Source organism: Lepidothrix coronata, unplaced genomic scaffold, assembly GCF_001604755.1.
Source record: "Lepidothrix coronata isolate B3197 unplaced genomic scaffold, Lepidothrix_coronata-1.0 Scaffold223, whole genome shotgun sequence".
NCBI lineage: Eukaryota > Metazoa > Chordata > Aves > Passeriformes > Pipridae > Lepidothrix > Lepidothrix coronata.
The window spans coordinates 357839-385762 of record NW_016690403.1 but is presented as its reverse complement, the minus strand read 5'-3'; the positions used below and the strand labels follow the sequence as shown (position 1 = coordinate 385762).

The 27924-nt window shown below is 49.6% G+C and overlaps 2 protein-coding genes across 7 annotated transcripts in view; one reads left to right on the top strand and one right to left on the bottom strand.

Moving 5' to 3' along the window:
• The window catches only part of SHROOM1 (shroom family member 1), a 31722-nt gene extending 5396 nt beyond the window's left edge, over positions 1 to 26326 (top strand). Inside the window, exons 2-12 of one of the 6 annotated variants that reach the window (XR_001877829.1) lie at positions 1648 to 1794; positions 3832 to 6683; positions 6979 to 7049; positions 7786 to 8337; positions 8725 to 8872; positions 10058 to 10291; positions 10927 to 11255; positions 12967 to 13076; positions 18200 to 18267; positions 23481 to 23638; positions 25267 to 26326. Coding sequence is in view for 3 of the 6 variants with exons in the window: in XM_017833882.1 (XP_017689371.1) it covers positions 3936 to 6683; positions 6979 to 7049; positions 7786 to 8337; positions 8725 to 8872; positions 10058 to 10291; positions 10927 to 11181 (4008 nt within the window). In the remaining 3 variants the exon portion in view is untranslated. Of the gene's footprint in view, positions 1 to 1647; positions 1795 to 3831; positions 6684 to 6978; positions 7050 to 7785; positions 8338 to 8724; positions 8873 to 10057; positions 10292 to 10926; positions 12940 to 12966; positions 13077 to 13547; positions 13643 to 13741; positions 13872 to 18199; positions 18268 to 23480; positions 23639 to 25266 lie in introns of those variants that run through there. The other 5 variants (XR_001877828.1, XR_001877830.1, XM_017833882.1 and 2 more) reach the window with 5 other exon arrangements.
• On the bottom strand, positions 20405 to 21886 carry SOWAHA (sosondowah ankyrin repeat domain family member A). Its single transcript, XM_017833891.1, has one exon. It carries the CDS (start codon positions 21862 to 21864, stop codon positions 20464 to 20466), a length of 1401 nt encoding a protein of 466 aa, XP_017689380.1. The 5' UTR covers positions 21865 to 21886; the 3' UTR covers positions 20405 to 20463.
• Positions 26327 to 27924: the final 1598 nt, after the last annotated feature.

Genomic DNA, 27924 nt, shown 5'->3' with positions numbered 1-27924 from the left:
AGAGATGCAGTCACTGCATCCATGTTCTGCATGGGCATCAAGGTCTGTCCAGGAAGATCAGGATGGAGATCTGGGAACCTGTGCCAGATCATCAACCCATGACCTGCTGAGGGTTTCTGAGATACCAGAGACTGGACCTGACTTCCCCAGGATTTTGGACTCTCTAGGCTGCCCTGGGACAGCCCATGGGATCATCTGCTGACACCAGAGTCTCTCAGGTGATCTTCGGGGAGCAGATGGATCAGGTGCTGCAGCCTGTGCAACTGGCTGGAATCTGGAGAATGTCAGCTAATATTTACATCAGGTGTTTACCCTTGGATAAGGAACAGGTCATTCACAGGCATGAACATGACATGATACTGGTAGGTTGGTCACAGTGTTTGCTTTGCATTTTGCACACTTGTCGCTCTCCTTGAGAACAGTTGAGTGTTGTGGTTTGATCTGGATCAGTAGCTGTGGTTTTCCCCTTTATTGTCATGGAGCCATTTGTTTAAAAAGGGCAGTTCTACGGAAAGAGAGCTATGAAGGTTTGAACTTTGCTTGTCTTTATAAAGAAAATGCTCATTCTTGCTTCCCTGACAGAAAGGTGGTGTTGGTAATTCCAGGGACCTGCACAAGGACACAAACATAGTGTGTGGAGTCTGTTTGGTGCCAGGGGTTGTTTTTCCTGGGTTGCTGAGAATAAATCAGACACTTCATAAAGAAAATAGCTGTGTTTCTAAAGGGTGATGGCTTGTTTGAGCAAGCATTGTGTGTAACTCAGGTGAGTTATGGATCAATTCTGGTACCTAGCACAGTCTAAATGAGGTCAAACAAGACCAAAGTGTAAGTAGAAGAAATCCTGCCCTTAAAAGACAGGTAACTTGTTAACTGACTGCAGTCTGGAGTCACTGGTTTTTCTCTGTACAGTTAATTTGCCAGAGACACAAGGCTTTGACCTTCTGAGTTGGTTGCAAAGAATTCCAGGTTGTGCAATGCAAACCACCTTTCCTGAGAACAGAAGAGGTTGATGTGGTGACTTGTATTTAACAGAGGTCTGTGAGGGACTGGAAACTTCAGCAGGGCACAAATTGGCTCTCAACACTTGGGGCCTGTTTGATAGTGTTTGGGTGAAGGTTTTTAATGCCAGCACTGGTGTCTGAGCTGAGAAATTGTACAGCACGAGCTGCACAATGGGAACTTCCTGGCATTACCTTGCCACTATTATTTTGTCTTGTTTTTTCTATCATTATTATGGTGGAAACTTGGAACAAATATTGTTTTGAGATATAAGATGATTATCTCAGCCCAGAGTCAGCCCAGCCTCGTGCACAGTGTCCTCTGTCCTCTGGGTTTTGTCCTTCCTCAGCCATCAGGGAAGCACTGGACAGGTCCCATTCCCCACAGAGCCCCTGTTTCTCCTCTGTGTGTTCATCTCATCTCTCTGGTTGGTCAGATGGATAAAGCAAAGAGGGTGTGCTTTATATTTGCAAACTGCTTCACACAGAGGGCTGTGCTCTGTGTGGGTCCCCAGGGCAGTACTGGGGTAAATATAATGACCCAGTGAATGGAAGTCAAGTTAACACAAGTGTTAATACACTTCCCTTCATCTTCCACTGGGTTTGGTTCTGAGAGACTTTAATTTAACATTTTTCTTCTTGCTTTCAGTGGTTTACAATGAAAATATTGCAAGCCTGTCTGGAATGTGCACGTTGTATTCCAGTCTTGCCAGAGCATTTCTGAGGCCCAGAGACAGTCCCTGAGGGAGCTCTGCCACCTCCCAGCTGAGAACAATAATGTTATTGTTTTTGTCAGGTGAGTTGTAAGTGCATTAATGTTTTTCTCTTACATGGGAAAGAGAAGGCAGTTTTCACATAGTTCTTTAAACACATTGAGATCAATGATTCTGCTGCCAAGGTTTAGGAAATATCTTCTCCAAAAGAAATAAGACAAATCTTCCCTAAGGTGTGTTTCAGTGTCAGTCAGAGGTCCTTGCCTTGGTCTTCAAAAATACTGAAATTATATTTCCTCTTATTTCTGGTACCACCTGAGTCAAAAATTCTTCACTGTATTGCCAAATTCACTGTAAATCACAATCAGGAGATTGAAATAAGGAGGAAAAAGAGATGTTGGGAATCACTGGAATAGGAAACCAGAAGAGAACTTTCACTGATAGACATAAACCAAACCACAACTGCTATTTCTACACGTTGCTGTGAAAAGTTAGAGCCAAATTCTCATTGTAAATCAGGGTGGCTCCATTAACTTCTGTGGATCTGTGCCAGCACATCCCAGACAAAGACTTGGCTCTATTTATAGCACTGTCAGGAACAGAACTGTTTGGAGAGATTCCACTGGGAGAAAAATTTGATTGAAACAAGGCAGATAAGAATGACAGAGGAATCTGCCTTCTGGGTCTGTTGTGGAATGTGGCTCCCATGGGGTTTGATCCCAGGGGCCCTTCCCAGCCCCTGCAGGTCCTGCTGAGCATTCCCAGCCCAGGGTGGCTGGTGGGACAGACCCCCAGGGCACTGTGTGTGCCCAGGGTGGTGGAACTGTGGCACAGTTGGAGTCTGCAGGGAATGGCAGGGCAACCTTCACCTGCTTTTTTAGCTCTGAGGCTTCAGAAAATCCAAGGTGTCCCTATCACCAGGTACCTAAGGTTTTATTTCCTTAAAGTCCTTAATGTGCTATGGTGACAAGGATGGGGAATGTCATCATCAGCCATTGATCCTTCGTGTTACCTGTGTGACCCAGTTACTCAGGGACACACAAGGAAATTTCACAGCTGTGGTTTAGATAATCTATAAAGAGGGAGAGAACTTCTCCAGGCATCCTTGAGCTGATTTCTTACTGAAATTTCAAAAAAAAAGCCCAGCAGAAATTCCCACTGTGTGGTGTTAGGCTGTTTTCAGTTCCCAGAAACTAGTTAATTTATTTAGTGTGTCTCACCAGTCCAAGTTTCATTTATAGATTAACTTGTGTGTTTTGGCTCCTATCCATCTCTTGCTTTGGCTCAAAATGAATGATACCGGGACTGTCTTTGAAACAAGGCAGGAATGTGAAGTTTTTTGATTAAAGAGCAACATCACCCCTCAAACCTCTCTTTCTGCCAGCTTTGTGAGGCCTGCCACAGAAATATGATATTGGAAATGGCAGATTAGGGTCTGGTGAGTTCAACCTTTGTGAAGAAATCAGACATGTAATATTCTGGAGGGCTTTGGAAAGAGTTTGTGTCTGCTCAGAAGGCCTGTCACTGGAGCAGCTTGTTTTCAAGACTGTTTGCTTTATTTAATAACTAATCAGTCTTTAGAGCTGGTTTAAATGAGAATTACTAAACAAAGTCACTTGCCAGCACCCATCTGGTGCCAGGTTCAGTCTTTTCTGAGGGGCTCGTGCTGCCTGTGTGTCAGGGGGGTTGAAGCTGACAGAGGGGGTCACACTGTTGGTGGGAGCATCTCCCGTGTGTCTTCTGCTGGCCCCTTGAGGGGCTGCTTGTGGAGACCCATCTGTGAAGTAAACCTGGGGGCACCTTGCACAGCCACCAGAGGAACTGTCAAGTGCTGCTGCTGAACATGGGCTGTCTTCCAGACTCTGCAAAAGTGGTGTATTTGTTGTACATGAACTCTGAGCTGGTGCTTCTTTCTAGTCCATTTGCTATGTTTGCAGGGGGGTTCCTGGCTGCAGCCAGAAATATTTGACTGTCTTAAAAGCTGTGACTTTTTACTGACGTCAGGATGTCTCATCAAGATGCTCTCTCAGCCTCAAGGCACTTTCTTTCTATGAACCTCTGAGAAAAAGTGCAATGAGAATCCTCCCACTGAGTTTTTTCACTTTTCTCTTTCTTTTTAGGATCTTCTAGATATTATTGGAATGTGATACAGAGAAAAATGTTCTTTTCTAACGACTCAGTTGTGGACTTTTAATCAGCCTTGGATTTCGGGGAATGCTACAATATGGCTTCAGTTGGGAATGAGATAGAAAGGTGGACTCACAGGCAAGGTGGCAGAAGTGGGGAGCTGGCAGAGCCTGTGATCTCCCCTGACAATGCTCATCATCTGTCACCAGTGATGTCGATGGGCAGCACAGACCATGCCCTGCACCTCCCTGGGAGGGCAGACTCTGCTTACAGCTCCTTCTCAGGGGGCTCCAACGCGCCAGAGTGTCCCACCCGCCCCTGCTGTGGGGAATGTTGTCCTTTGCCCCCGGAGCAGGCACCGTACATGGACTCGGAGTACGTCAGGGGAATTTATACTCTCAGTGCTGCCCCCTCTGACCTCAGGTCCCTGCAGCCACACAAGGCACCAGCCCCGAGCATCCATCCCAGCTCTCCCAGCCTCCCTGACCGCTGTGGAACTGATCTCACCAGAGAGACTTTAACTCAGGGACCTCCACCTCCGGCAGCACCTCCACCTTCCCCTCCCACACGACTCGACAGCTACAACATCACCAGACACCGGGACAATTCCAGAGGGGGACACAGCTCTGGAGGACACAGTGGGTGTAAGGTGCAGGCAGCTCCTGGAGTGCAGGACAGTCAGCTGGCACACAGGGATGTGCCAGGGAGCCAACACTGGGATGAACTCACAGAGCGAGACATCAGACCTGCCAGGGAAAAGACTCTGGAAAACAAGGGCCTTTCTTCTGATTCTACAAATGAGGCATCTGTATCAAACATTCAGGGGTTAAAGACAGGGGGAAATGGAGAGTGGAGCCCACCCCAACAACCTACAAAGAGAAGCAATCCACACATTTGCAGCAGACCTTCTTCATTCATTTTTCAAGAATATTTAAAGACAGACTCTGTGGCAAATGTGCCCAAAATACTTTCTGCTTATAATTCAGTTCATGGTTATAAAATTCCCACCGAGATGAACTCCAAGTCCTACCACCCAGCACATTCCAACCCCAACGCTGTTAATGATACACAGGAAGTCAAACAGTGTCCCTGTGGGGTGCAGAATCCAACTGCCAAAGCAGCTCTGCCAAGCACTGTGCCAGGACCCAGCCAGAAAAAGGGGCCCTTGCCCCATGCTCAGGACCTGCCCTGTGCAGAGTGGCATCCAGACATGGACCAGGATGTGTTTGAGGACAGCTGTGACCTACAATATATGGAGAATGCTCTCCCAATAAAAAATGCTTCCAGGAAGCTGAACAGTTGTACAGACAAAAATCAGTGCTATGATTCGGAAGGGAAAACTGGGAGAGGTGTCAGGGAGCCAGTCGTGGATCAGCAAGCCAGAGTGCAGAGGTCACTGGGGTGCTGCAGCTGCGAGGCTGTGGGAGCAGAGCACCCTCAGCACAAGGGGCTGGATCAGGGAAGGAAGCAGTGCTGTGATGCCAGCAGCCAAATGGCTTTTTGCAGACCAAAGGAAGATTCCACATCTCACTTAGTATGTGAATCCCAGGAAGGAAAACAGGATAATAACAGCAGTCTCGACCTCAGCACGTGCCTGGAACAAGAGGATCCTCCTGTTCAGAAACACCACCCTGGATTTCAAACCCAGCTCTCCAGACAGCTTTGGGAGGACCGTGCTGGTGAACAGATAACCAGGCAGATGACCCCCATGCTTTACTACCTTTCTGGGGGGACACCCAGCAGTGTCCCACAGCCCACCAAGCTCTCCCGCAGCCAGGAGGACTCCAGGAGGTCACTGAGGGAAATCCCTTCAGGCGGCTGTGCTGCCTCAGCACAGGGTGTGGAGAAGCCAAGGGAGATCCCTCAGTGTGCAGGGCCCAGCCAGCACCCCCGGGGCAGTGCTGAGCTCCAGAGCCCGGATCCCACCCTCGGGGGCCCTGCCTCATTCACAGAGGAGAGCTTCCAGAATGACTACAGAGAGAAACTTAAAGTGGCTCAGAAAAAGGTTCTTAGAGAAACCTCCTTTAAGAGAAAAGACTTACAGATGAGTTTGCCTGTCAGACTGAGACAGAAACCCTCTAAAAGGCCATCAATTGAACACCTTCGGTCTTTCTCGTTATCCAGTGCAAATGAGGATCCCAAACATGTTCTTTGCTCCCCTTCTCATCTAGAATCCCTGGAAAGTTTCAATAAAGATGAAGAAATACAGAAGCCACAAGCAGGTCGAGTAGGGGCAAGGAAAAGGGTAACCAAAGAGGAAAAGAAACTGTGCTATTCTGAGCCTGAGAAGCTCGATCAGCTAATGGATAAGGAAGCATCTTGGAGTCAAGTTAAGGATGAAATCACTGAGCAAGATATAGTGGCAGCCAGGAGAAGGGCTCTGGAGAATGGAGAAAGGGCACTTTCCAGTTCCAGCATCTCCAGGACAGAGCTGAAACAAATCCAGCACACTGCACTGATGGAATACATGGAGCGAAAGATCAGCCAAAGGCCAGGGGGTTCACAGCACCTCCCACTGCATAAGCCACCCCTGCAGAAGAGGCTGTCACATCCCAAAGGGCCTCCTGGCAAGATTTCCAACCCAAGTGGGAGCAGGAAGATTGAAAATGATGAGGTTTTCCACCAAGTTTTCCCCAGAGAAAAATCGCCCGATGTTTTTCCTGCCTCGGCTCTCGCAGCCCCGCTGGGTGTGAGCAGCAGGGCTGACCCCAACAGGGCTGACCCCAACAGAGCACACGGGACCTGCACCAACATCTGTCCTGCAGCTGAAAGGCTCCCACAGGCAGGTGATCCTGCATCGGGGAGAGCTCCTGACAGATCAAAATCTGCTCCTCCTTCCCCTCGGGTAAGACAGAGATCCAGCACCTAAAGGGGCCCTATGAGAAAGTCAGAGAGGGACTTTATGCTTTTTACAAGGATGTGGAGTGGCAGGAATAGAGGGAGAAAGGCTTCAAACTGACAGAGGGCAGAGTTAAATTAGAGGCTGGGAATAAACTCTTCCCTGTGAGGGTGGTGAGGCCCTGGCACAGGTTGTCCAGGAGGCTGTGGATGCCCTGTCCCTGGAAGTGTGCACGTGAGTAAGTTAAAGAGCTGCCTCTCCTGCAGTGCCCGTTGTCCCAGTGTGCTGTTTTCCCTTCCAGGACATGTGCAGATGTGCCAGTGGTGCAGCAGCACCGTCCCAGAGCTGTGAGGGCTGTGCCAGCTCCCCCAGGTAAGGCTGTGAAGTGTGACAGCCATGGCTGGCTGCTCCTGTCCTTCTCTCTCGGGATCCTTCCTTGTCCATATGGAAGTATTGCCCATTGGGGACAGTCTTTAAAACCACTTCCACCGTGTGAAGCACAAGCTGGGAGTGCCGGGTGCCCCTGGGCTGCTATCCCTGCACAGTCAGATCTCTGGGATCACAGCTCCCTCACCCGAGCTCCAGAGAAAACAGCATCTCCACCAGCTCGGGTGTGCCCAGGCCTGGAAAGAGTGTGTGATCAGCGTGGTGTGACAGGGGCTTTGGGTGTGCTTTTTGAAAGGAAAAAAAATACTGTGCCGTTTACACCTCACTAACTGAGAAGTTTGCATTTTAACTCTCCATATTTGCTTTGCTGGTCTGAGGAGCATCAGAGGAGAAAACCATCTGAACTCTGTCTCAGCAAGGCAGTGATGCTGATTCTTGTGTAGTAAAAGAATTTCCACTGTTTCAGTCATTCAAAAATATCCCAATGGTTTCTGGAGGCTTGATTATGTTAGGAAAAAAATCGTATTTTTAGCACTATTTTGAAGTTTTTCTTAAATTTCCTAGTTTAGCAGTAAATTTCCAGTTCCTTGCATGCTGACTAGGAAGTTCCAGACAGAACTGTAACATCAGAAACATTTGATCATAGCTCATAAACAGTCTGCACAAGTATCTATCGAAGAAGGAATGTCTCACATAAAAGGCACTGTGTTCTTTCTTATAGTTTCCATGATCCTGAGAAAGATGGATCCAAGAATCATGGACATAATGGCATAACTGGACATGCATGTTTTCAGGATACTAAGGAGCTGGTTCCTGAAACCTCTGTTCCTATCCCAAGAAGGGGAAGCAAGGAAGGTGCTGGAGTGGAGGAGGAATGCAGAACTCAGTGTCCGAGTGGCAATGCTGCACTAAAGCATCCAGGGCAGCATCCTGCAGCTCCGGCAGAGCAGGGAATGTGCCCCCTCCCAGCACTGGCTCAGCCTCTCCAAGGAGACAGAAATGCAGCCACAGGTTCAGCTGCACAGGAGGATGTTCCCCTGGAGACAGGGACACGCCTGCCCAGGAGGAGGCTGCAGCCTCCTCACCACCAGCGGGACCAGGAACTTGCTCTGGAGATCGTGGCCAAAGACAGGTCTCTGGTGGACATTCTCATGCCTCATCCTGACAGAAAAACTGCTTTGGACCTGATGGAGGGTTTGTTTCCTGTTAACATTTCCATGCTGGATAAATCACACAGGACAAAGGGCAACGTGCAGCATGTGCAGGAGAATGAGTAAGTAGACAAAACCAATTATCTAGTATTTTTTTGTTTTAGCATATGAATATCATGTATATACCAGTAGCAAGATGAAATTTAGCATATTGTTTTATTTTTGTTTCATTAACAAAATATTTTAGCTTTCTGATCTACATACCAAGAAATACCTGAGGCTATGGATATATGATGGAAGAAAAGGGTTTCAATGATGCCTTGTTGAAGGGCCTATGACAGACCTAGGCTGCAAATCTTTTGCTCTGTATTTTTTAAAAAATTAGAAAAATTCCTACTGTGAGAAGAGAGGAGAGTGATTCTGAAGTCAAGATGGATAAAACCATGAACACAAGGTTTGAGAAGAAAGCATTGTTTGCTACAGGTGTTTATTTTCTGTTCCAATGGCAGGAAAAGCCATGGAGATGGCCCAAAAGAATGTCCTGAATCTGAACATGAAGCCGAGCGAAGGAGCAAAGAATCTACCTCTGAGGGACACCAAGTCCTGACCAGGAGCAGGGACAGCACAAACGACCCAGATGACATCACATCTAAGAAAGTATGTAGGTGACATCAGAGGAACCATCAGGACAAAGTTATTGTTATTAATGTCATTATTATTATTATGGATATTTTTATGCCAATAATGTTTCACAGGTAACTTTGAGTCAATTTTTGCCAGAAAGTGAAGTCCTGGCAAATTGGCTTATTGGTCATGAATGGTGGTATTTAAATCCTGCCTGGTTTGATTCAGATCTCTCATCCCACATCCTTGTCTCCATCAGGTCACTGGGGATGGATGTGCCTGGAACAAGCACACAGAGTTGGTTAAAGATTTCCTTGCATGGCCAGCTCCTGACTCCCCATTTAACACTCAAATCTAGTCTCAAGATCTGCAAAGTTAATTACAACTCGCAGCCTAAATAAGAAATATTTTTTACTCTAAGAACTGGCAGCAGTTCCTGCACATTCCAGTGTCCAATTAATTCCATACATGCAGGAATGGGGTAGGTTGGACACAGCTGAGCTGTGACAGATGTGCAGAGCTCAGAAGGGCGATGGTGCAGCTTTGCAGAGTCAGAGGGGCTTTTTCCCCTGTAGAAACCTGGCCATGCTCCTTCTCAGGTAATGACTGCCTGCCTTCCTGGAGCTCCTCCTGCTGTGCACGTGGTGATGTCCTTCATTACCCCGTCTGACTGTTGCTGCTGTCCATGGTGGTGTTGTCCAGCTTCCAAAGAACTGGTGGTGGTCTTCTCCCACTCCGGTCTCCAGGCCTTGTTCCATATCAACATTTCCCTATCAAACAGTCTCCTCTCCTTGCTTTGCTGCCCAGGCACTGGGACCTGCTTGAATCACCCATGGAACTGACTTATTCTGTGCATGTAACAAATGAAATTCCACTCAGTTCTTCCAAAGTGTTGTACAGAGCCGTGGCTGCATGCCCTAGATGTCTTAGAGCACAACTCTGTGTAACGTTGTAATCTTTATTGCAGTTCCCTTCTGACAGATTGAAGCTGAGCTAGGGATTATATTGCCCATTAGGGTGATTTGCTTTTCAGAGTTTGAGAATTAAGTATGGCTTAGAAATACTGTATTTTTTTCCCTTTTTCTTTCCTGGAGCTTAAAATTCTTTTAGAAATCAAAAATTCGACAAAGACGATGGGAAGCAGATCCATTCTCCAGAGCTGATGTGGATTCTCTTGGGCAGTAACAGCTTTCTGGGATGGTGTTTTTCCCTTTGCAGCTGGAGCTCATGGCCAGCCTGCGGGCCAGGCTGCAGAGCCTGTGGGAGGAGCGGGGCCAGGGGCTGCAGGACACGGTGAGGGACCTGTGCAAGCCCAACGAGTTCGAGCGCTACCTGATGTTCATCGGGGACCTGGAGAAGGTCGTGAGCCTCCTGCTGTGCCTGTCCAGCCGCCTGGCCCGCGTCCAGAACGCCATGAGCAGGATGGACGGCAGCACGGACACCGAGGAGAGGGTGAGTGGGGACCAGCAGGTGTCTGAGTTGGTTGGTTCCCTTCTCTCCAGGGCAGGCTGTGCTCACCTCATTTGTCTGACAGTTCCCTGAGCTCATGCTGAGCTGTCCCACCCAGCCTGTCCCAGGCAGTGTCTGTGCCATGGCAGGGCTGTGTCCCCATTGAGTGCAAGGCCTGACTCTTGTGGTTTTGTTAACAAGCCTTTGATGAACAGTTACTCTCGACATCACAGTTATTTTATTGCACATACCTTTTAATAGAAGTCACTCTATCTTTTCAATATGTCATTGGCACTCTGGCCACATGCAATGCACAAAATACAAAGACATGTGCCTTAAAGAGCTTCTAATTGAATGATGATGGCTACAGGATGCTTTAAAATGCCCAGAATGTTAAGTATATTGATTTTTTTTCCTGAGGGAAGCATGGAAGAAGTGAGCCTTGCTGGGGTTTACCATATCTTTACCTTACAAGCCACAAGAATGAGTAATTCAATCGAGAAAAAACTCAAGTGGAACACGAAGCCCACAAGAGGAAGTAATTAAATTAAATCAACTGTGGCTTCCAAATGAAGAACTAGAGCCTGCCAGGAATGCTGAGTTCTCACAGGGTGCTGCTCTGTTCTCTCACTCTGCAGCACTCGCTGAGCCAGCGGCACAAGCTCCTGTCTCGGCAGCGGGAGGACGCAAAGGACCTGAAGGAGAACCTGGATCGCAGGGAACGGGTGGTCTCTGGAATCCTGGCCAAGTACCTGACGGAGCAGCAGCTCCAGGACTATCGACACTTTGTTCAAGCCAAGACCTCCTTGCTGATCGAACAGAAGGACCTCGAAGAGCAGATTAAGTTTTTCGAAGAACAATTAGAAACTCTTGAGCAAAGTCTCCCCCTCTAACGCCCACCCCAGACCCTGGTGTTGGTGACCTGGCCCTGGAAACCCACAGGCGCCCATGGCTCAGGGCTCACGGGGTGAGTTCTTCCAACCCTGCTGGTGCCACAGCACTGGCAGGTGTTCAGATGCTCTGGGGATGCTCCGGGGATGCTCCAGGCACACCCTGGATGTGTATCCCACTTGGACAGGCCAGCTGACAGTGTCTCACAGTGTGCAGCAAACTGCCTTGGGGACATGACTGATAGGATGTGTTGCTCCTATTAACTTGGTGTGTATTTACCCTTCTTGTTGTCTGTCCATCTATTCCCAGATTGACACGATCTCAATAAAAGAACCATACAAATATTTGCCTCCTGTGGGTGGGCTGAATGTTTGAAATGAAAAACGATGTGGGTGCTCAGATTTGAGTGGGGGATTGCACAGAGCCCTAGGAAATGCTATGGACCACGTCGGTGAAACTCCTGCACTCACTTCTGCTGTTCAGGTGTGTGACACAGTAAAAATACACTGCAATGCAAGAAAATAATTACTTCCTTTCTTGGCAGTTGCCATCCCTGAGTCTTTCCCGGCTCTGTGCAATCCCAGAGGGCTGTTCAGAGGAGGTCAGAAGAAGGGTGGTCCTCACTGACATCAAAGAGCCGCTCCGTGATGGAGCCAGCTCACATGAACGGCTTTGGGAATCATAAACTCTGAGTTTATTCCTGCACAGTTGTTTGCAAAGTCCTTGCTGTGCTTTTGAAGTGCTTGTTTTTCAAGCAGCACCTTCAGGAGGTTGTTTTTGGGTAGTTTTCAGTTGTCAGCGTGCACAGGAAGCCTGGATGAGGGGGAAGAGCTCTGCTGCAGCATGGGGCAGGTGGGAGCCCTGGGGGGGGGTTATTTGGTTTCAGAGAGACTTTATATAAATCCCTTGGCAAACATCTTTTAAACAAATGCTGTGTGTTGAGTCAGACCAGTGATGTTGCTGTATTTAAAATCTGAGTGTGTTTTGCTTGTTTGTAAGTATTCAGAGAGAACAATATTCCATCTGAGCTACATACCTAGACCATGAATAAGGCAGCCACTAATTGAACTCAGGTTTCTTCCAGAGCCAGAATAGATGTTCATTGTCCCAGGATGTTGGGCTTTACCAAGAAATGTTTTAGTAGTGGTGTGTGTCCTGACTACAGTATCATCACCACTGACAGAAGCTGGTCCTGAGGCATCTTATCCTTTGGAATTGCATTTCACTGGGCACAAGAACTCCAGGAGCACAGAGACCAAGCTGCCACGTGTGCTGTGGTGATTGCCTTAATACCTGGGGGAAAATGGCCAGACACTGTAGATCTTGTGAGTAGATCTGCTCAGTGGTTCTCAGAAGGCCCTAAAGACAGGCTTTTAATATGTAAATCTGAAAGCTGCCTTTTGAAAATGGTCTTTAAAATAACAGAAGTGATGCTGACAGAGTCAGTGGAGAATTTTAAAAAATATGAGCAATGTTAAATGAGCTGTTTGCATGGTTTGAGAAGCCTGACTCAAAGGTGAGTTTATTCTTATCATTCCTAGTTGAGGGAAAAACATCTGATTGGAAATAAATGTTGAGTAATTGAAGCTAGAGCTTGCCTTTAAGGGGAAGAATAGACTTACCCTGTTTAGCTTCTCATCTCTTTTTGGGGGTTGGTGTCATGGGAGAGTGACTGCTGCTCCTTCCACACCAGCATTCACAGGTATGCTTCAAAGAGCAACGTTAGAAATAACTTGTACTCTGCTTTCAAACAGTTCACATCTCTTTACTCCCTGTTACTCTGTTAGAACTGTGAATTCCAGGCAAAGTGGAAAATGGACACAGTGATGGCACCAGAACCTCTTTGCTGGCAAGCAGAGACCCCCTTTGTGAAGCAGGGGCAGATCTGGATTGTCAGGTGGGTTCCACTTTGATCCTGATGGTTTGTTATTGCTTTATGATGAGGGTGATGGTGACAGTTCACTCTGGGCTGCAGCCATGTGCAGCATTCCTGGCACACTAACATACTCAGACTGTGATTTTAGAAGCCTGCATCTGATGTGCAAATAGTGATTTCCCTACTCCCAGAAGAATGGTGAGGAGCAGCCCTGGGCACCTCTGGGACTGGTGAAACACTCCTTGGGTGCTCAATATTGCAGTCATTACCTGCAGGATAAAGAGCCAGCCTGTTCCTAAGGATGGGCTGCATGTCCCTTCAGCAGCATGGAGACCTGTGCTGGCCACAAACCCCCTCTGGGGAGGCCAGTGCACTTCTCTTGGCTGCTGGGAGACAGGACCACGTCAGGCAGGTGGTGTCCACATCCCCTGGCTGATCTTCTTGTCTTCACATCAGTTTACATTATTCACTTAAAATTTCTTCTCCATGTAGAACTTACAAACTGAACTTGTTTCTGGGGCTGGCAGGACTCTGTCCCAGTGATGGAGATGTTGAATGGTCCTGTGGCTCAGCCAGTTTTACACAGGGTAAGAGTGCCTGCTTTTGAATCCTACTGCCTTTTGCTGAAGGTTTGGTATTTAGAGCACTGATTATATCCCCATACCAATAACCATTGTTTGTGGCAGCTTTTTTCCCAACTTCAAGCCATGTGGTTTAGAAGCCAAGATGGCCAGAAATGCAGAGCATCTTTGAGTTACAACACTGTGATCTCACACTGCTCCAGACAGGTTTTTCTGACCCTTTACCATCAGAAGACAAATGTAAGACCTGAACTGTAAGTAGCAGTAACTGGTGGTCTTCCTGGGGAAGCAAGTCTTGCAAATGTAAGGATTTTGGAAATGAAACCCTGTGCAGTGCTTGTACATTGTTACTGTTCATACTCCTCCTCACCAGCCTCCCCTTGGTGACCTGTGCAGCAGTGACACCGAGTTACCTCTGCCCAGGGCCCTGGGCAGCTCTTGGCTTCCAGGGGCTTCTGGGCCATGGCAACTCCTCCGTGCTGAGACCTGCTGAGCTACTTTGTGAGCAAAGTCAGGTGTGTGTGAGCTGGGGAATGTGAGGAATGGAGGAGCTGCCTGGCCCCTGGCCCTCTGGGAGAGCAGGCAGGGAATCCCCTGCTGCCCAGCCCCGCAGGGTCCTGTTGCAGCCTGTGAGCTGATACTTGAACATGCCAGGTAGGAGGTACCATGACCCAGCACTGGAGCACTGCTACCTGAGCCCTGGGTGAGCTGAGGGGTGAATTGATGACAGCTACACCCAGGGAAGAGCCAAAGAGGAGTGCTGAGGAGAAGGAAGAGGTGGCACAGGCAAAATGCAGGAGCCCGGATCTCCCCGTGGTGGGGAAGGCTGGTGGGATTCCAGGAGATCTCTGCAACTCCTTTGGCCACCCACACACGGGCACAGTGGGGGTAGAACAGCAGCAGCTTCTGTTCTGCTGAGCAGAAGTTGGGCCTGGTTTAGGATCAGGAGATGACTTGCATGGCCTGAGGCAGAGCAGGAGCCGTGGCACCGGTGTGGGGTGGAGGAGCGGTCAGTGGAAGCAGAGCACATCCTGCCCATCTGTCTTGGCAGCAATTGAAAAGATTTTAGGCATTTTAGAATTTCATTTAACGCCCACTGCAATGTGTGAGAGTCACTGCTGGATCAGGAGCCGCTGTTTCAGCCTCTTGGGCACTAAATTGAAGGATCTTAATTATTTTGTTTTAAGCCCCAGTCTCATTTTTCTTCACTGGCGTGTTATGCTGAGGAACTTTTGCATGTAGAACTAATTAAGGAATGGAGGGCTGCAGGAGTTAATGCAAATGTACTCTGCAAAAGATCTATTTGGTGCTTTTGAGAGCTGCATTTAATAAGTAAAAAGATGTTCTCTCTGCTTTGGGAATTCATGGCAACCATCTGAATAATTTTTAAAAATAAACTCAGAGCAGAATTGCAAAACTAATCTGTGCCTGAAGGGAGCCCACGTAGACATTAAAGAATAATCAGCCTGTAGGAATCATTTTGTGACCTCTGGGGTTCACAAAAGGCTCTCGAGAAGCAGCACATGAATTTCACTGCTAAACAAAGAGAGGCATTAAAGGTTATCAGAGAGATTCTAAAATACCACATGAGCCTTGAAGCTGAGTCATCTCAGAGATAAATCCACAGAGAGAGAATATGGGCTGCACAAATAGTCTTGATTTAGAGAATAAGAGACACTTCTAAAAATGTGCATGAAGAGCCAGAGGTCTTTCTAATGGGCTCAGCACATGGTGGAAGAGCAAGAACATCCCAAACTACCTCAAATGGGAACCACTTGTGAAACAATTCCTCCCGAGATCCCTGTGACAGCTCCCAGTGCGACGGCTGGTGCCTGCAGGACCCTTGTCTGGGGTGCAGCTGCTCCCTCCTGAGCACAAGGTGAGTGTCCTGCAGGGCCACTGCTGGGGAGGCACGAGCTGCTCCAGCCAGGGCTGACCCTGCCCGGAGTGGAGCTGTCCTCCTTTGCTGCCAAGGGGGAAACTCCTGTGGGAGAGGGATGGAAGAAAGTACAACAGAAAACCCACGGTGAGAAGGTGTGCCTGTTCCACTGCAGTTTGTCACTCTGTGTGTGGGTGAGTCTGATGCTGTGACCATCTGCTTCATGCAGGAGGCACTGGGTGAGGACAACCAGGGCAGGGCCTGGCACCCCAGTACAACCTCATGTCAAAGGCTTGTGCATTTTGGGACTTGTGTTCCACTCTGTGGAAATGAAGGTTATTTGGTTTGTGTCAGCAGTGAGTCCACAGTACTTGTTGTGCTTCCCAGCTGGTCTCTTACCTTGTCTAGAGGGTCTCAAAGTGATGGGGATGGATGATTTTTCTCTTGGGAAATGGTGGTTTGGGTTTGGCTGGAAACTTGTGCTCTCAGATGAAGAAAAGGAATAACACTCTAAGTGGGGCAAACACAGAGCAGAATTCCTACCAAGGAAGGGAAAGCTGAACACTGGCAGCATCATTTTTGTTGTGCACATCTCTCTTCCTTCCAGAAGGGGAAGAAGACATACTAAAGCTGTGCTAATATTGACAGTATGGATCTATTTTGCCTGGTTTGGGGTTACACACAGTATAAGGGTTTGATGTGCTTACTGACTTGCTTTGTCTTATAAATTAGTGAAACAAACCTTGGAACTGGAATAGAAATGCTCCTCATTAGGAGGCAGAGTTTTTGATCTGTGTTGTCCTGCTCTGTCCCCGTTCTCCCCCTGCAGCAAACAAACACCAGGCTGTTCATGCCCAAGCTACAATCTGGCCAAGTCCCCGTTAACAACCTCTTAATTTGGGGGTCCCACAATAGCACAAATGACTGGAAAGAGCAAAAACTGCCATGTTGCCATTTTACTCAGATTAATATGCAAATCAGGAGACAAATGCATCCAAGGGATGTAGGTCATGGTGAGACACGAGGAGTAGGAGCAAGGGATGAGCACTGGAGAACCAGGGGACTCTCAGGAGGCCTCCTCCACCTCCAGCTGGTGGCTGCAGCTCCTGTTGGTCTGTGGGAGTTACTCAGCAACTCTGCCACTGTACCTTGGGTTTGTGATGAAGCTGAAACCTCATTCAGACTCCTCTGCAGTGCAGGAGCATTTCCCAGGGCTTTCCCAGTCCAGGTGCTTCTTGCAGCACTCACAGGGGAATGGAGATGGCCAGAAATCTCTGTGAGCCTGATAAGGATCCTGCTGCCTCACACTGCTCAAACACATCCAGGAGGTCAAAGTCTGCCCCTCTGTGCAGAATCACAGCTTGAGGTTTGTTTGCAGAGCTCCTCAGAGCAGGTTTGTGAGCTGATACTCGTCAGAACAAAATGTCTGAGGAACAGACAAACCAAGTCATCCCTAGCAGACTGAGCCAGGGTCAGACAAACATTAGTTCTGCTGATCTCCAGTGCTGCTGAACTAAAATCTGAGCTGGTTTTATTTGTGTAGGCGCTCCACTGAATGACACTGCTCGTGCTGCCTCCAGCTCTAAAACCCTTATCTTGATTTCAGTTGGAGTAGCCGCACTGACTGTGCTTTAAAGAAGTGACCAAAGTGATTATCTCCATTTTATAGCAAGAAAACTGAGACGTGGCAAGTAGGCAGGGTAGTAACCAAGGCAAAATGCAACCTGAGCTCCTGTGCCTTATCTGTGCCTTCCATTGCCAGCCTCCTGAAGCTGCCACCCCTCCCCACCACTCAAACCTCTCCACAGGGCAGAAGCAGAGCTCAGGGTGCTCAGGTTATTTTTTTACCTTTCCTGCTATTAGCTTTGATGATGTGGAAGGCAGCTTCCAGCTCTGGGCTGTGCCAGGGGTTCAGAAGGCTGCATGCCCAGCCCATGGCACATCATGGCACAGCCCCTGCCCCAGGCCAGGCTGCTGAGGGGGCCACAGTCCTCCCTCAGCTGTTCCCTGTGACAGCATCCTGGCTAAACTCCACAGCTCTCATTCACTCAGGTGAAAATTCCACAGTGTTCAGCCAGACTTGGGCTTGACAGTGAAATTAAGGAGAATCAGTCAAGCTGAGGGATTCATAAAACAGTCCTGGCCTCAGTCTCTGGCAGGAAAACACTCCCACAGTCACTGATCATCCTGCAGAGTCCCTTCCACAGTGTAAAGGACAGCACAGGAAAGCAAAACCCAGCCAAGCTGACAGACTGGTTTTACTTCAAACCAAAGGCACTATATATATTTTTCAGGTTACAGCGGTGCCTTCTCGATACCTCCCAGTACCTGTCTACACCTGAAGTTGTACTGCTCTGGGTATACTAATCCCAGCCTGCCTAGAAATTATCTTTTCCTTCATCTGCTCAACAAGGAAGAGGAATGAGCTGAGTCACAGCACAAACTTGTTGGCAGAGCCTGAGCCCAGCCCACAGCACCGACTGTGGAGTGCCCCACCTTTGTGTCCCAATGCTCCTGCCAAGCCTGGGGCACTCCCTGGGCACTGCTGGGAGGGCTCTTGCTGCTGGGCATTGTCCTATCACACCAGCTCATCCTGCAATGCCTCTGAGGAAGGAGTAGTGCAGAATTTCCTTGATGATACATGTTGTAATGAAGTCTTATCTCAACTATGACTTCTCTGACAGAACAACACAGGAGCAATGAAGCCTCCTCCCGACTTTCCTGGAGATGAAGTCACAACTACGCTTTACAGGTTAGTCAGCTGGGCTTTTTTAAACACAAAACACTCCATCCTTGAACCCTGCCTCCAGCTCAGGTAAGCTTTATTCAGAGGGAGCACTAAAAGTTCAGCGATGTTGTTTGAAGAGGTATCAAGCCCACAGCCATAACCAGTGAACAAACTTCCCCGTAAGACCGAGGCAAACTGGACAGTGTTTGCAATTCCCACAGAAACAAACACTTTAACCAAGGCAGCACCAGCCCTGCCAGTGCCTCAGGTAACAGGAATGCACAAACACACTTCTGTGTTCCAGGAAATACAGACAAAAAGTGTTCCATGTCCATACACTTAGAAAGACACTTTAAACCAGAGCCCTTTTCTATGCGGAACTCTGTGAGCAGACACAGTGCAGCACAAATCAAGGCTTCCAAGGACCACACTGGCCAACAGTCACACCAACAGCTATGCAGCAAATTGGATTTTATTTTTTTAAACCCTACTCCAGATATAGAAGTCATGAGGTGCTTGATCATTAACCTTTGCTTAACAACTTAATTAGTTCAATACAGAAGCAGACCAGTGCAGAATAATCCAGTCTCTTCCTAGAACAGGTGCACCAGAGCTCCCTGCAAGCTCTGATCACGCTCCCAACCAACTCCAGGGACTTCAGGGAGAGCACTTGAAAGCAAAGAGGGCAGTGCCTCCACCTTCAGTCCTACAGCATTCCTTGCTGAGCATTTGGGACAAGCCAATTATAGCCAGTTACAATTACTAGGCTTAATTCAAGGCAGAAAAAAACCACATTCCTGAAGTCACTGACTGGGACAGAAAGGTAAAGCATGCAAACAAGTGTTTCTGTGTGGAAACCAAAACACCTGATGGGGCTCCAAAGCAGAGCCAGCACAGCACTGCTCTCACCTTCATCACCTCAGAATTATACAGGTTTCTAGTCACATTTTTAGAGAAAACATGCTGTTTTAGCAGACTGGCCCCAGGAGTTGGACAGTTTCTGTTCACAGCTCTGCCTCTCTGCATTACCTTTAACCAAATGGTAATTAAAAAAATAATAATCTCACTGCAAATATACTACTTAACCTGCAGTTAGCATGCTTTTTGGAGCTACGAGTAGCTCTATACATAGAACAATTATGTTAATCATACAAAAGACGAGCTAGTTTTAGGTCAGTGAATCATGCTGTTAAGATAAACATCGCTGCAAGAGGTCATGCAGACATTCCATCATGAAACACTTAACATAACATAAAGCCCAATGTTTATAAACATTTATTGTAAATAGGTCAAAATCAAAGGCCAAGTTTTAAACAAAAAGAATCAGACGTACAAGCCCAACTTTGTTTCCAGTTGGCTACTTAGAAACTCTGCAGGTTCTGATTCCCAGCTTTTCAGTTCAGTTTTTCACTACCAACAAGGTTTTTATCCAGATTAAGTTGATTGAACTCTAGTCACATGTTCACAGTATCATCAAGACGTGGTTAGTACCACCTGGTCAAAAACTCTTCCAGGAAGAGAAAAAAAATTAAAATGCCAACCAAGCTTCCAAACTGAGGTAGACAAGTCATGGTGACTTGAGTGCTGAAGGTTGGGTTCTGTTTTCTTTAAGTTGTTCATCTAAAGAAATGCATAAGGCAACAACTGCGATTGTTAGTATTTCTGATAGTGAGAAACTTTGTTTTGAAAAAGTACACAATTTTTGTAAATAGAAATATCCCTCTTCTTCTACCAAAATAATCAGAAACATCATAGAAAACTATGTATCTTTCCTCTGATAATTTAAGTCTGCTAGATAACAAGCCCTGTTAAAGTAGCCAGCTACCAGCTTGCTGTTCACAGTGCAAAATATGCAATCCTTCACCTCTCTTCTGCTCTCCAACCCAGGAACACACATCAAGATGGCTGTACCTCGAGCATTTTCACCTGTCTACACACACAGAGGTTGTTTTAGTTTTTCAAGCATTAAGTCTGTGGTCTCCCCCAGTGCCTCTGCACGATGGTACAGACAGCACGTACAACACTTCCTGGCAGCTCCCTTCCCACAGGCATCTGGAGCTGGGTTTCCATCCTGTGGACTTTGGATCCAGACCGTATCAGCCATTTAGTCAAACATCCAAAATGACACACACGGAGAGAAGAAATCCAAACTGCTTCTGCGAGAGAAAACTGAGACAGCAGCCACGTTACTGAACAATTTTGATCACAGTAAGGCAGAGGTTAGTGGCCAAAGAACAGCTCAGAAACGGGTCTGCGTTTCACGACGACCTCTTCCTCCTCCTCCATCACCTCGGAGAGGGAGGAATACGAAGGGAAGCCCCCTCTGGTCTTTGGCTTCCTCCTCGGGCCCGTAGTGGCAGCCAGAAGCTTGTTTAAAGTCGAGGGCTTCCTTAAACCCTTGGTGAGATCATAGAAAGCCATGTCATCGGATATGACCCCCAGGAAGGTGCTAGTGGAGCTCAAGATTGAAGCTGCAAGCTTTGTGGACTTCTTGATGGGCATGGAGTGCTCCGTGTTTTGGGAAAGGCTGGGGTCCCCCAGCAGGCGCCTGATCGCGAGGGAGGTCCCTTCCCTCAGGTACTGGTGCGCCTTCTTCCCGCTGTAGTCCCTCAGGTCGGTGTTGGCGTGGTAGCTGTAGACCAGCATGGTGATGATCTTCTCCTGGCCGTGGATGGCGGCGAGGTGCAGGGCCGTGTACCCGCCGTGCGACCGGGCATCCACGTTGACCCGGGCCCCCCCCTTCTCGGCCGCCCGGATGATGTTGGTCACCATGTCGCAGTTGCCGCTCTTGGCGGCCCAGTGCAGGGCGGTGAAGCCGGACACGAAGTCCCTGCGAGCCGCCAGGCTGGCATCGCCCAGCAGGAGCCCGTGGAGCTGCTGCGTCCACTGCCCGCCGGCCGCCAGCACCAGCCACTGGTGCTCCGCCTGCTCCAGCGGCACCACGGTCTCCTCGCTGCCCCGGTGGGCCTTGGGCCCCCGCCGCAGCCCCGGGGAGCGGGACCCGGCCTCGTCCTCCAGGGGCGGCGGGGACAGGGCTGCGGGCGGCTCCGACGGCGCTGCCGGCGGCTCGGAAGGCGCTGCCGGCGGCTCCCCGGGCGGCCCGGGCGCGGGGACGGGCACGCAGCGCACGGGCAGCATGCAGGGCTTGGGGGGCGGCTCCCGACGGGCCCCCCCCGCGCCGCCGGGCAGGGGCACCCATCCGCCACCGCCATGGAACAGGCCCCGCAGCTCCGACACCGCCCGCGGCCCCGGCGGCTCCTCGGGGGGCGTCCCGGCGGGGCCGGGCCCCGGGCCGGGGTCAGGGACAGGCACCGGGGCCGGGCCGGCATCGCCCCCCGGCAACACCGCGCCCCCCGCAGGCGGGGCCGCGCGCAGCTCCCGCCGCAGCACCACGAACTTGGCGCCGTCGATGTCCTTCACCGTGGCCACGGCGTTCACCGCCGCCTTGAACCGCTCCCGCCGCTCCGCGCGCCCCTCCGCCGCCTCCCCGGCCCCGGCCCCGGCCCCGGCGGGCTCCAGCAGCGGCCGGAAGGCGCTCACCAGGTCGGCGTTGCGCACCCGCCCGCCGCGCTCCCGCAGGAAGCCCAGCACCGCCTCCGCGCTCAGGGCGAGCTCCGCCATCCCAACCCACAGGTGCTGCTGCCGGACGGGCCCGCGGCGCTCGCAGGCGGCGGCACCTGCGGGGGTGCGCGGAGGTGCTCGGAGGTGCTCGGGCCGGCCCCGCAGTGCCGCCCCCCGGGCGGTGCCGCGCCGGGGCCGCTCCTCTCCCCGTGCGGGCGGTGCCGGGGCGGGGCGGGGCGGCCCGAGCACCTCCGCGCACCTCCGCGCCCGCCGCCGCCTGCGAGCGCCGAGCACCGCTCCGAGCCCCGGCCCCGCGGAGCGGCCGGACCGCGCGGGGCACGGGCGGGGCCGGCGGGAGCGCACCCAGAGCCGAGCCTGGCCCCGGCCGCTCGCTGCACTGATGTCCTCCTCGGGGAACGGAGCCCTGGGTATCAGTTCTCCGGAGACTCCTCGGGCAGGGGAGGACCCTTCATCGATTTACTCGTCTTCATGCTTCCTGAAACGAGTGGGGTTTGTTTGTTTGTTTGAGTAGCAAATAAGTGGAAGCAGCTTTAGGTAGAAATCACCGCAAAGTTCGGTCTCCATTCCCGGAGAAGCCTCTGGTGTCCTGCGGGAGCTGCGATCCTGCTAGGTTAGGGTCTGATGCCTCAAAATGAGTCAGAAGATTGGGGATGGGTCAGTTTTTTGAAATATCCTCACCTCTATGTGATGCTATATATTATTGTATATATATTGTCATATCCCCCACCCTGTGCATCTCTCTCCCCCCTTGCTCATGCTGACCTCCATTCTGCTTCTTCACACCTTTTACTGAGGGTGGAAGAGCCACTTCCCACAGATAGCTCAGTCTTCCTTTGGCAGTCTTTACCCTTCTCTCTTTGTGCAAATGTCTGAAAAACTATTTCATCTCTTGCTAATGAGCTGGTGCCAAGCCAGTTCCTTAAAATCATTTTTCTGCTCTAATGCTCTTTCACATAATGGTGTGTAATCTTCTTGTAGTAGCTCTGTGTTTCCATGTGAATGGCACACCTCTCATTGCTGCCTGTTCCCGTGGCACACACAGCAGCCTCGCCCTCGCTGAGCAGCCCCTCTGCTGTATGAGCACTGCTCTCAGCTCGTGGCATCGCCACAGTCTGCCCAGCCTACACAGAGACCTAATAATGAGCCTGCATCCAAATACCAGTTGTTGTGCCTTGCTTCCACTGTTCACATCCTTACTAGAATCCATTGCAGGCATAAGAAAATGTCAGCAGTCTGGGATTTTTGCATTGCAAACTTTCAGCTCTACCCAAGGATTACAGTTCATATCTGCAAATGAGTGAGAGGAGTGAAAATAGTTCAGAAGAATAGGCTCTTCTAAAAAACGTTTTCTTATGTTACAAATGTTAAGGGAGAAGTTGCTCCTGTTGCTTGATTTGGTTCAAGTGGTCTCACTGCACCCCATCACACCCCTGTATCCTTAAGACCATGAGGGTGCACGTGAGGTGTCACATCCCACTCATTGTATCCCCAGCCAGGCACCATTCCTGCACAGGGATCTCCATGCACCAGGCTCCCAGGACACCTCACTGTTCAGCAGCCAAGCCTTGGGTCTGAGGTCCCATCACCTCCCCAGGGGCTTGCTTTGGGTCACGGTCCAAAAAGAGAGGAGTTACTGTAACTGTTCCCCACTGCAGGTCCTGGCATCCCTTTTTGACGGCTGCAGAGCAGAAGGGCACATACCCAGGAGGTCAGAGAGGAGGAGACAGGATGTCTACACGTGCACCTCGGGCCATGCCGAGTGTGAACTGGCTGCTCTCATTTAACCACTCTGCCCAAGGACCTCTTCACCCAGGTAATGCCTCCAACCACTGTCTCACATGCACTCGCTTTGTGTGCAACCTGTAGCATGTAGCTGTGCTCCTCTTCACAGTCTTTCTCTCAGTGGGTGTTAGTAACTGAACACCCACAGTAGCCTTCTATACTTTCTGTAATAAAGGAAAAAGCAACACTTGTGGCTAATCCTCCATAGGATTTCCAGACCACAGCATGGGGCACATCATGTTTGCCAGCCTTTCCTTTTGGCTGTTAATGCCTTTTGGTTCCCCACCTTTCAGGATGAGTGCCAAGTACCAGCTCCCAGAGAGCATCTTTTAGTTTGCTGGGCGCTGGTCACACTCTGATCAGATTATGCAGCAGAAATTAAACTGAATGAATTTTATTAATATAGGTAATAAAATCCTGGAGCATTATGGGTGTTATGCTTATCAGTCATCTGATATTTCCAGCCTTAAAAAGCGTGAGAAGTTTTGCCTTTTTTTCTGTGTCACCAAAAACCTACAAAGCAAGTATTTTTTTGCGGGGCTATTTACAGAATATCGTGGGCTGTTTTGTAGGAGATTTCAAGCCAACTGTCTTGATATTTTTAATTTACAGAACAATGTACAGAATCCCATGATTAAATTAATTTACTACTACTTTTTTAAACACCAGTATTGCAGTTTGCTAGTTCTGCATCACAGGCTATAGAGAGCTGGCCTCTATTTATAACCATGTGGCTGAGGAGAGTTACCTTTCTCGTGAAGAAGCTTCCCAAACCTTCAGGTTATCATCATTACAGTGAAGTAAACTGCATAGTGAACCTGGGGGCTTTTCCCACCACCTCAGGGGTGGAAGGTGAAGGTTATATGACTGTAATTATCTACACCACACAAAACCGGGAAATAAAGTGGGAGATCAAGCACAGCATCTAGTCAGAGCAAAGTTTCTACTGACCAAAACTGACAGAGATGGTATCCCAGGTCTTGCTCCTTCCCACATGATATTCTCAGAGCCCCAAGAGAGACAAAGCCAGGTTGGAAGCAACAGAGGAAGAAAAGGGAATGTGGGGGATAGTCCCTGTCAGACAGGATGCTGCTGCTTTGCAGAAAGGTGAAGGTTAGGTGCTATTGACTACACATGGGATTTTTACCTCAAGAAAAACCTACTTTCCTCCAAAATGAAATCGGGGTTCCCAGAATAAATAGAATAACAAAGCCCATGATTTTCCACTTTCCTTGTTGGTGTGTTCCTCATGTGAAACAAAGAGCGCACATTGTGAGGGAAAATAGCTCTTCCTTTGTTCCATGGAGAAATGCAGTAACCTTCCATAGATAAACAATTGAGCAAAAGTCTGTGAAGGGGCAGGAAGGGGGGGAAGATTATTTACAGATAAAAGACATTTTCTCATAAATGAGCAAGGTTCAGCTCTAACTCGAGGGCCTCAGTAACCAGTTCAGAGAAGGTTTCTTAATAGCAACTTTCAAATGCAGTTTACCATGTATCTCCTATTGGCTTTCAGCTTAGAAGGGTAGCATTTCTGTAGAAATGCTTTATGTGCTCCATATATTGTCAGTATAACCAATGAAATTTTAATATAAAGTGCTTGGTGGTGCTGCTGCTAAAAGTGTAGCTATAAACCATTTGGTTTCTAATAATCCCCAGGACACACTGTGAGGAGTATAGAGTTACTAATAAACTGCTTCCTCTGGCCTGTGTTGAAAACCCTGAAGGAGTTCTGTTTATCTGCACCACCTAGATTTGAAGATCAAGGTTTTTACTCAGCCCTGGAAGATGCAGCCATCTTCAAAAGGCCTTGATCTTGCTGCTGCACTCGTGTGGCAGGTGAGATGACCTCTTGCTCTTTGTGGCTGCCTGTGAAATCCAAGGGGCTGTTTTAGCATTTACTTCACTTTCCTTGCCTGTTCCTGGGTCACAACACGAAGAGGTAAAGCAACTCTTGCTGATCTCCCCACCATCAGAACTGTGCTGCTGCACTGCCACCATCCCTGCAGAGAGAGGGCATTTTCCCTCCTCTCCCCAGGACAAAGAGGTTCCAGGGACACATTTGTGCCTCTCCAGTCCTTTGTGCTCTCGGCCCCAGCTCTTTACGTGTAGGAAGTTTATAGCTGTCGTGGGTTGAGGTGGCTGAGTTTTTTGGTACTGGGGGGGCTACAGAGGGTGGCTTTGGTTAGAAGCTGCTGGAAGTTTCCCCCCAGTGAAGCCAATGGTAGCTGGCTACAGGAGGGACTTCCTGCTGCTGGCCAAGGGAGAGCCAATAGTTGCACCTCTGTGATAACATATTCAAGAACAAGGTGGTTGTGCAGAAGAATTCCACTCTTTAGATCTTATCCTGTTAGTAATAAATTTTTGTATTAACCCCACATTGAGTCTGTTTTGCCTGTGTGACCTCTCCCAGCTCAGAGCAACTTTAGTGGGTGTCTGGAATCCGGCCAAGATCAACCCACGACAATAGCTCACCCTAAATTCACTGTGGATTTAGCAGGTACGAATATTCCACAGAGTTTAAAAGCCTTGCAGGAGCATCCAGCACTCTAATATACTATTAATTAAGGCACTATTAGGAATAATTTGCAAAACAATTGATGCCTTAGCAGTTAAAGGAGCCACCAAATCCAATTCACTTCTCTTGAAACAGTTTTTATGCAACTGAACCTTTTGAAATTAGCAGGGCTTCTCTTGGACTGGCATCAGAAACAGTGTGCTTTTTGAAATAACAAGGTGTTTAAAAATAATTTCAACCTTTTACACATGCTCTGCTGTCCCAGAGCTCTGGCCCACGCTGGTGGCAGTGCTGCTGGACAAAGGGACAGAGGACTCCAGCTGCAGGAGGGCTGGGCAGCACAGCTCAGAGCCAGCAGACAGCGGTGTTGGCCCTTGATCTGTTGAAATGTCTCACGATTTCCTTTATGCCCTGAATCTTTGCGTCTGACCTGCAGCTCACAGAAACCAGCAGCTGTTTGGGAACCAGCTTTTGTGAGCCTTGTCTTGTTACATTGTGCACTTTATTGTCAGGGAAAAGAGCTCTTAATGAATCAAAGTCAATTACTTCTCCTAAAGTACCTGGCATTTTGTCTTAAATCAGGACTCCCAAAGCTGTCTGTAAAGGGGAAAAAAAAAAAGGAACGTTTTAGTGTTTTTATTTGTTTATTTTTGCTTCCTTGTGATATATAAAGGCAACCTGGAAAATTAACTCTGCTCCTATATAAACTGTTCTACTTGCACCTGGACCAGGTTGCTCCAAGCCCCACCCAGCCTGGTCTCGAACACTTCCAGGGCTGGGGAGTCACAACCACTGTGGATAACCTGTTCCAATGCCTCACCACCCTCACAGGAAAGAATTTCTTTCTAATACCTAATCCGAACCCATTAGGATTAGGGGTGCAGGTCTGGTCTAGGGGCCGAGAGCAGCCCTGGTTCTGGGAGCTGTGCCTGGGCTGCACTGCAGCAGAGGGCACCAGCAAGCAACAGGAACCGCTCTGTGCTACCAGCTCATGGAACACCAGTGTCTGTGCAGCTACAGAGAGCGAGGCCATGGGGTTGGCTTTGTGCTTTCTGTGGGAAGGAATGATGAAGAAAGGCTCGCCAGTCCTCTGCTGCACACTTTAACTTACACAAACACAGGCAGCGTGAGGGCCGTGAGCTCTCGTGTCCCGGCTCGAACCCACGCTGTGCCCGCAACGGCGGTGCGGCTCCCGCGTGTGACAGCGGCACCTCGGTGCGTGATACCCTGCGCTGTGTGCGTGATGCCCTGCGCTGTGCGATGCCCTGCGGTCTGTGATGCCCTACGGTGTGTGATGCCCTGCGGTGCGTGATGCCCTGCGGTGTGCGATGCCCTGCGGTGTGTGCGTGATGCCCTGCGGTGCGTGATGTCTTGCGGTGTGGGATGTCCTGCCAGCCTGCTGGACGCCGGGGAGCCTCCCGACACGGGGAAACCACAGAATCAGCGAGGTTGGAAAAGACCTCTGAGGTCATCGAGCCCGACCTTTAAACGGGGCTGTGTGAACCCTGCCGGGGGTGCTCGAGCCCTCCCACGGCCGCCCTCGGGCACGATTCTCCCCGCCTTGCGGTGCGGGCGCTCCCAGCGCTGCTCCCGCCGGTGCTCGGTGCTCGGTGCGGGGTGCTCGGTGCTCGGTGCGCAGTGCTCAGTGCTCGGTGCTCGGTGCTCGGTGCGCGGTGCTCGGTGCTCGGTGCGGGGTGCTCGGTGCTCGGTGCTCAGTGCTCAGTGCTCGGTGCTCGGTGCTCGGTGCGCGGTGCTCGGTGCTCGGTGCGGGGTGCTCGCCGCTCATCGCCGGCCCCGCG

Coding starts and splice junctions, on each gene's coding strand:
- SOWAHA (XM_017833891.1), bottom strand. CDS start 21,864: ATGGCGGAGCTCGCCCTGAGCGCGGAGGCGGTGCTGGGCTTCCTGCGG.